At 41.2% G+C, this 8,996-nt stretch overlaps 2 protein-coding genes across 3 annotated transcripts in view; one reads left to right on the top strand and one right to left on the bottom strand.

Annotated features, from left to right (window-relative positions):
- LOC138019750 (uncharacterized) overlaps positions 1 to 157 on the top strand; it is a 9,409-nt gene extending 9,252 nt beyond the window's left edge. For both annotated transcript variants that reach the window (XM_068866626.1, XM_068866625.1), the window contains exon 8: positions 1 to 157. This exon is cut by the window's left edge and continues 691 nt beyond it. The gene's annotated coding sequence lies outside the window, so the exon portion shown is untranslated.
- Positions 1 to 8,932, bottom strand: part of LOC138019754 (bolA-like protein 3) — a 10,686-nt gene extending 1,754 nt beyond the window's left edge. The window contains exons 1-4 of the mRNA XM_068866630.1: positions 8,848 to 8,932; positions 6,749 to 6,878; positions 6,558 to 6,646; positions 1 to 879 (exon numbers count right to left, since the gene is read on the bottom strand). The exon at positions 1 to 879 is cut by the window's left edge and continues 1,754 nt beyond it. Coding sequence (XP_068722731.1) covers positions 805 to 879; positions 6,558 to 6,646; positions 6,749 to 6,878; positions 8,848 to 8,883 — 330 coding nt within the window. The 5' untranslated portion in view covers positions 8,884 to 8,932 and the 3' untranslated portion in view covers positions 1 to 804. The remainder of the gene's footprint in view (positions 880 to 6,557; positions 6,647 to 6,748; positions 6,879 to 8,847) is intronic.
- Between the last annotated feature and the right edge of the window lie 64 nt (positions 8,933 to 8,996).

The raw sequence follows: 8,996 nt of genomic DNA, 5'->3' as shown, positions 1-8,996 counted from the left end.
ATTCAAATGTAATTATATTCATAACTGTCTTGCTTCTTAACACAAACATGTACAGTATTTAAAAAATGCAGGTGTTTCTCTGAATAGTAACCATTTTTGAAAATTTTATTACATATTGCTCATCATGCTACAGAATAAATTATGCCCTTTTACTGAACCATGTATTCATGTTGGCGACAGGCTCATAAAAAACACTGGTGCATGAAAGTCTTAAACATGCTATCATCCCCCTCATTGTCTGGGTACAGTGATGCTGTAATTTTGTTTTGTGCTCTACCCCACAGAAATTTAGCATTTAGAGACAATATTAATTAAAAAGCACTTTAAGTTCTAGTAAAGGCATTAAAATTACTAAAACAAGGCACTCCCTTATCCAAGAAGAGTGTTGGAATTGGATGTTGACAGTTGGTTTGTCTGTTATTACAAAAGAGTAGTACTATCAAAATACTAGAATCGAATGTGAAAGTAAATTAAAAAAAAAAAGAAAACCAGGCAGTCAACCATCAAAGCAGTATAACCCAAGCAAGCATGGCTTCACTACAGAGATACATGTAAGCACAAGCATGTGGCTGATTGCTACATGTAAAATACATTGTATGATTACATGTGCAACCAAACTTCAAATTGTTAATGTAGTCGTCTGCCTATGGCATCCTACACAACAATACTAAAGCATAATTCATAATAGATAAGCAAATAGAGGATGCTAGGCCCAGAAACTCTTCATATCTCTTCTCCGACAAAGGCAATATTTCCATCGTTTGTGACAGTCTTGACCAAAATTAATTGAGGAGTCACAAAAGTTTAACTCTGACTTTCTCCAGGAACTGCAGTAAAGATCCTCAAGCCATGCATCTGTTTAACTTCATCTGCTAAGGCCTAAAAAAAAAAAAAAAAAAATCCATGGTGTTTTGGACATTCTTAGAGGTTTATTATAACATTTTGAGTTTTCTGTTTATTTATTATCTTGAAACAACGCGAGAACTAAGACTTGCACTGCACAAGGACTGGACACCAGTTGATTTGAGTCAAGAGTGGATGGCGTCAGAAGTACACAAGAATGGTGTGGACAGATTTTTCAGAGACTTTTATCGTTCCATGAAACACTTACCCTGGGTGCCAGAGACTTTTCTAGCGCGGTTTCCGGTTTTCAGTCAAGTGGCTTCGGCCTACAGCTGTGTCGGCCTTTGGCCGACACCGAAAATTCCCGCCGCACGCGAGAAAAACCTCTGGTGCCCAGGGTATGAAACACTGAGTTTGTAAGCCATTTATTAAAGTTGCCATACATGTATGCATGGCCTGTGTGATCAGCATTAGAGCTGCAGGTATGCGCATGGCATCACCAACATCTTACGTTGTATGGACTTTCTTTTCTTCTCTTCCTTGCAGTAGAATGTCCGAAATAGAATCAATTTTCAATAGCCTTCCAAATGCTAGCTTGAATCCTACTATCTTTCTCGTTTTAAAGTGTGTGTGTGTGTGCGAGAGTTTTTTTTTTTTTGGGGGGGGGGGGGGGTAGCTTTTGGTATGGATCACGGAGTTCAGAGGGCAGCCGGAGAGGTTTAATAGCTGTAGGAAAAAGGTGGGGGGGGGGGGGGGTGTTGCCCCCAGCCTCTCCCTCTCCACAGCCCCTCACGCAAGCATGAGCAAGAACTTAATTCATGCAGCACTCTCCCGTAAAAGTGAAACATCATCACCTACATGTACAACAGCAACATGTTAATTTTGCAGACACACTCATCTGTAATATCATACAGAGTATACCGCAGCGGTTTCAAAAATACTGGCAGCCGACGAAAAGCATGAGCGACGTACTTCACTCACAAAGGTCAGCTACTTTTTTCCCAGAATTGAAAAATCTAAAGCCCGATTCTTTCAATTCCTTTAAGGATGGTGCCTACTAATTCAAAGGTGTTTTTGCGCGGTTTACTGAATATGCGGGAAAAGCAGATCTTAACAAGTGTTATTGAAATCCAAAAAGAAAATTGGGGATAACCAAGCATTTTTCGAAGATAATTAACAATATTTGTAAAAAGCTATAAAATACAAAGCAATGTATGATGTTCTTTTCCAAATTGAAGGTTAATTATCTCTGAAAAATGCGTGGTTACCCCCAATTTTCATTTTGGATCGTAAGAGCACTTGCTAAGTTCTGCTTTCACCGCATAGTTTTGATCCGCGCAAAAATATCATCGTGCACCGATGGCTGAGTTGGTTGAGCATCGGGCTGTCACGCGGTAGGTCACGGGTTCGAACCCCGGCCGGCTTAGGATCTGAGAAGAGTAAAGTCGCGGGTTCGAACCCCGGCCGGCTTAGGATCTGAGAAGAGTAAAGAAAGGAGTGCTAGTCGCGGGTTCGAACCCCGGCCGGCTTAAGATCTGAGAAGAGTAGAGAAAGAAGTGCTACCTTAGTTTGTAACTTCATCTGCAAATGGTTAGACTTCGAGTCTTCTCCGATAACCACTATAAACCGTAAGCCACGTCTCACAAATACCTTCTATGTTCATAAGTTCCCTGTGCGACGTTAAAGGACCCACACAATATTCAACTCTCAGGATCTTAGAAAAACTGAGTAGAAAGTGTTGCCTTTGAAATTTAATCTGCTAATGGTTACGCCTTTCAAGTCTTCTCGGATAAGGACTATAAACCGTAAGCCACGTCTCACAAATACCTTCTAAGTTCATAAGTTCCCTGTGCGAACGTTAAAACGACCCACACAACACTCAGGATCTTACAATAACTGAGGAGAAGGTGGTGTCTTTGAAATTTAATCTGCTAATGGTTAGCCTTTCAAGTCTTCTCGGATAAGGACTATAAACCGTAGCCCCCGTTTCACAAATACCTTTTATGTTCATAAGTCCCCTGTGGGACGTTAAAAAACCCACACACTATTCGATAAGAGTAGGGGATGGAGTCCCCGGTGCTGTGGCTGTCCTGTTCTCTCCAGCAGAAGTGGCCGACTTGGCAGTGATGGCTCTAAAAGAGACTTACGATGTATGAGGCCACCTAATGGTGATAAGCAGAAACAGCCATAAGTTACAAAGGGACTTTACGGAGTGCTGAACATGTAGATGTAGATGTACGAAGAAATCTCTACAAGGAAAGGTTACGTTTTTGCAAACGTTGACCGCGTAAAACTTAAATTTCAACAGACTTAACTAATCGAAGGTAATGTGAAGTGCTAGTTTTCTACCCATATGGTCATATCTACCTTGGTCAGAGTTTTTCCCTGTCCTTGTGTGGCCCATTTCCATGAGTAGGGCTAATGCTCACATGGTTCATTTGGGTAGAAAACTAGCACTTCACATTACCCTCTAATAGTTAAATCTCTTCTACAGTCGCGACAAGTGTTTCCATCTCAAGCGAGACACTTTTTCGAGCGTTTTCGCAAGCTTTGGGCCAATCGCCCCCGCAAATCTTTGCGGCATTTCAAGCGAACGGAACGTTGAATTCGACAAACAGCTCTCCCAAAGTTCATTCGAGGGATGAGACACATGCATCAAACATGTCGACATCTAGCACTTCCAGCTCGTTACCAACATCAGGTAATGTCGTTGTTCCCTCTTTCATTTCCACCTATTCTACCGTGGGAAACCCCGCGGTATGGACGTATATCTATGACAAAATTCAATGATCAGTATTTGAAATAAAATCGTCCAAATCATGAATGCATCAATCCAAAGCTGAATGGCAACAAGCCGATTCTACAAATGGCCATCACGGAAAGAGGCATAACGCAAAAAGCCATAACGCAAACAGCCATAACGCAAAGAGGCATAGCGCAAATAGCCATAACGCAAACAGCCATAACGTAAAGAGGAATAACGCAAAGAGGCATAACGCAAAAAAGGCATAATGCAAATATTCATAACGCAAACGGCATAACGGCATAACGGCATAAAACGGCATAAAACGGCATAAACGGCATAAAATAATAAAATTTCCAAAACACTCGTGCAATTAATCCTTAATAGTACTCGGCCTCATGTGATTACCTATACAAAAACTGATCATTGAATTTTGTCATAGATATACCTTCAGACCTGGGGCTTCGTCAGTTGCTCAGCCACCTATCATGGCAATCTCCGCGCAATCATCGTTCGTTTATCCTGCGCATGCCTGCCCTTCAACCGGTACAATCTTCTTCTCTCCCACGCGCCATCAGTTGGCAAGGCTTGTGTAGTCGGTCGCAGCCGTGCACCGGTACCGAGTAAGCTGGTTTCAAAAATAAAAAGTGACATTTTCGCAGAACTCGCCGACCTTTTAAGCCGCAGCTACACGAGCAATTTTTGTCTCGCGCCGGTGATGCGATTTTTTTCAGATTTTGTCGCGCGGCCCGCGCGCCAGGGTGGCTACACTTGTGACAAATTTTGGCGACAAATTAAAGGCCTCGCGTATCGCATACTTCAAGAGACCTGGGCACTATAAACAGACATTCCTACTTTATATTTGATTTCATTGGCTAAAAATTCTGTAGTGGCGTCGCAAGCGCGGGCAAAAAGTTGCAGGGTGACTACAAGGGCAACTATCTCTGCGATTTTGTCGCGAAACTTCCAACTCTGGCGACTTTTTTCTTGCGATTTTTTCACCTGTCGCGTCGCCAGTTCAAGGGTGGCTACACGTGTGATTTTTATCTCGCGCTGGCAACGCGACAAAGTTTGAAAAAAAAAAATTGTCGCGGCTTTAGCGGAAAACTTACGAGCGCAGGAGTCCGAGCCCCATACGCATTTTGATGGCAAATTGGTTATTGACCCAGCAAGGAAGCGTGTGCTGGAGATCACCGACATTCTGACTTGGATTCAGGCGTTTACCATCTGTTTGGATCTTCTGCCGTACTAACCCAGCCCGCGCGCTGGCGGGACCTACCGCAATACAAATTAAGCGATCAACTTGTGAAGCGATGATCCTCGCAGTTATGAAGTCAACGCAATTTTAGCAATTGTGCATAAAAGAAGCCTGAAAAATTCAGGACTTCTCTACGCAATTGCTAAAGCTGCGTTCAAAATTGCGACGATCATAGCTTCACTTGATTTCATTTCCGTAGTTCAATATATGATTCATTTTATACATCATTTTGTTCATTGCAATACGAATTATCAATCTTGCAAACTTCTTGCCAACATCCTGGACTTGCCAGGCTGAAGTATGACATTGCATTTAGGAAGGATATTCTACCTTCCGGCCTTGCTGATTGGTCGAGAATGAACTTGGATTTATACAATTTTCAAACCCAAAGTCCCGTTGTAACTCAGTCATCACCTTGTACGCTCATTAGATGTCCTTTTGGTCGAGGCCGATACCGTCATGTTTCTGAGCCGGCGTTGTGATGGTGATCATCCTCACGTTAGTTGTCCCTCTCGAGCCAGTAAGGGGGTTTAGCAATCCCACTCCCTCACTCCGTCTGGCAACAAACGCCGCCGGTGTTGAATTCTCGGTTGCCACGACTACGGAAACTGTCTCTTGTGTTAACAGTGTACAAAAAATTTCGTTGTTTTCTTCGGATGTTCACAGATATGTCCAGGTTTGACCCTAATTAGATGCACGCGGATTTCAATAAGTGTCAGGAAGTGTCCCCTTCCTCTTCTCGCCAACTTCAACATCACTCGTGTCTCGAAATACAGACAAAAAATGTCATAAAGTGTCCCCCAAATGCTGCTCTTTAAGTTACGTTATGTTATTAACTGCTGCATTTACCCAAGGCTAAAAAAAGGGCAACCCTTAGCTTTACCCTTACCTCATTGTTGAAAATAGGTAGCAAATGCTTAGACTTAAAGAGACACCTCGTGTTGCATGCCAAAATTGGGCGTGCATCTAATTAGGGTCAAACCTGGACATAAGTGTCTGTCCGTCTCCACTTATGTCCGAGACGGATGTTGTGTTCAATTGACCTGGCATACCAGAACTGGGTCACTCCTTGCAGCAGCCGCTGCTCCCTCCTCACAAAGTTTCACCAATTAGAGTGGACAGACATCACTGAGAAGTTTGAATGTGTGCCCCCGAGTGCCTCTATCACTCCTAGCCTTGCTTCTGGCAGTTTAAAACTCAGAAGTGTCACTTCTACCGTGCAAATGTTTTGGTTCCTTCTACCTGCCGTGTGCTCTGGCTTCCCCAGCCATGAGCCCCTTTGATCTCCCAGCACAGCACATAGCTCGGAGGTCTTGGCGGCTTGGCGTTGGGGCTCAAGGCTGGGTTGCGGAGTTGTGCCAACCATGGAAGCGTTATTCCATCAAGAGGCTGGTTGCCAAAAGTGGAAGTTGGATATCCCAGGTACCCAACCTCCACTAAGCGATGCAGTTGTTAACCTAAGATTAAAACTCGTTTTGACAATAGCAACCTGATCATTGATTTTACTTTTGAAATGTGTTGTTTGGGAGCAAACTTTTAAAAATTGCATGGCCCCAGACACCCCTAGAGAAAGGAGAAAGGGGCTGTTAAATTATCAAACCACCCACCAACTTTAAATAATTATTTTAATGATCAGAAACCCCTGTGCACAGGTGTAAGTGCAAGTTGTTTGAATTACCACAGAAACTGGGTTACTTTTTAATTTTGGCTTACTTGATTTATGAGCCTATGTTGTTGCACTTGTCTTTTTCCTCTGAAATCTTCAGATTCCACAAATATTTCATACATGGACCCACAACCTCCTGTAAATGAACAAATGAGTATCAACGACAATGCAATTAATAATTCCTGTGCTTGAAATAACATCAAAAGAAAAATAATAAAAAGTGATGATGACAAGTGACCTGAAATATCCTTCACAGTAATTTGAGAGGCAGTAAAACTTTTCTTTAGAATTTCTGCAATTTTCTTTTCTCCTTCTGACTCAGCTTGAACTTGAAGAGCTCTTAGGAAAACCTGCAGGTGCTGCTGACACTAACAGAAAAATAATAAACACAAACAATCCCATTGAATTAGTAATATTGCTGTAGAACTTTATATAGCCTATTGGAAAGGAGGAGAGATGATTGCTGAACTACTGATCAATTTGTAACATGTACGGTACCGTTATAAACTTATTAATTATTGATACACATGACTACATAAATAAATACATTGTTTTAATGCAGTGATTCTCACAGTCTGAGATTATACACCATGTGTCAAGAAGCTGTCTGTGTAAAATAGAAGACATTGAAAACAACAAAAAGAAACTTGACTACAAGTAATTGACAGATGTCAAGACTGTGATGTTCTGCAGTCCCTTAACTGTTTATTTATGTCAGTTTGGATACAATGCAATAATTGATTGTCTTATGGTTGCTAATGCATTGTAGTTGAGTGGATCTAAACTGCTTTAGTAAAATGAAGATCATATGCTCAACTCTTGGGACATTGGCCAACTGTCACTAACCATTATGACACAATCATACGCACTCTATTAGGCTCTGCCTCAGTCATGGCCTCTGAACAGTAATGTTTGGCAGAGCATACAGAAACCAACCCTAAAACAAACTTGGCTTAAATTTCTCCAGAATTCCCCGACACTAATTTGCATATCAGTAGAATGATGTACACAGTACCCCACTCTTTACATGGTGCCATTTACATTAGGCAGCCTATTCTATTGTTATGACAACACAATTAGTGCTACTAAGTAAGTGAAGCTCCTAAAAACCCAATAATAACATTGGTATTCTGAAGTTACTCCTTCAACTTTATTTAGACATTACAGATGCCTTTTTGTTTATTATTAATGTAAACATACGTATATTGATGGCAGGTAAATGAAAGAGAAAAGTGATTCTCACACTTATTATCTGGAAAATTTATTAAGCAATTGCCAAACCAGACAAATCATCCAAGGAAAAAGTTCTGGCAATGACATTCCGCCTGCAATGCTCAGTACCAACTGAGCTAAAGGCATAAAACCTGCCACTCAGTTGGGATAAGGTCAATTTCTTGGGCTCATGTGTTCCCTGAAGGGACTCAATGAATTCATGAAATAAATGTATATTTGTAGTTATGGACAAAAGAGGGAAGTGGTACTCACCTTTATCTGGAAAATTTAAGCAATTGTCTCTTACAGACACCTGAAGTTTTTCAGGTGGCTTCAACCTCTGCGATGACTGAGTGCAATGCTCTAAAATTCAGCTTGGCAGCGAGGCCTAGAGGACACAAAACTGGATGAACATGTTTATTCATTTCTTTTGTTTGTGTCCTTTAAGCCTCACTATCAAGCTGAATTTTAATAATCGAAAGTGGTCTATTTGTTGGGCTTACGTGTTCCTGCGAAAGCACTCCATGAAAAAATTTACGGCTATTTGAAGTGTGGGTTACAGGCGAGAGAGAAAAGTGATCTTCCAAATTATCTGGTCAATTTATAAAGCAATTGTCTCTTTCAGACACTTGAGAAATTAAAAGGTGCCCAACAAAAAATTGACCTGCTTCCCAAATGAGTGTCTTCAGCTTTGCACTGGTATCACAGAGTTCATGTCTTTGAACACCATTAAAGCCACCAGAATCTTTCAGGTGAGACAGTACAGATATTAAATTAAAGTGCAAGGATCACTTCTCTTTCTTCCATAATAATATAATTATAAATGTGCACTTCAAATGGGGAAGATATCTGTTTACAAACATTGCTTTTGTTATTCTAATGTGCCAACCACAGAACAAAAGACCCTTTGTTTCGACAGCCAATGAGGCTCTTTCTAGTTGGCACATTAATGACAATTGCTGACGTCAACGATATCTTCACAAAATTTTCATTGGTGAAATATTAAAGTTACGTAACAAAATCTCTAACGCTGCATGAGCGTGGATGCATTCATATCGATCGCCAAAATTGACTTCTTAAGCACTGTAAGCTCTGGAGATCGATTACAATGAATTGAATACCTACCAAAAGCCGTACTTTTCCCCACACCACCAAACTCATTACGAGTTTTTAAATAAGTCGAAGATAGATTGGTGATTTTTACATGAACAAGATTTTAGCTGCTGTACGTTATTGCTGCAGGCCTCTCATTCCCATTCTTCTTAGTTTCCTCA

The sequence above is a fragment of the Montipora capricornis genome, chromosome 10 (genome assembly GCF_036669925.1).
Source record: "Montipora capricornis isolate CH-2021 chromosome 10, ASM3666992v2, whole genome shotgun sequence".
NCBI classification, from domain to species: Eukaryota; Metazoa; Cnidaria; class Anthozoa; order Scleractinia; family Acroporidae; genus Montipora; species Montipora capricornis.
The sequence above is the reverse complement of the archived record's forward strand: the minus strand, read 5'-3'. Positions and strand labels throughout refer to the sequence as shown.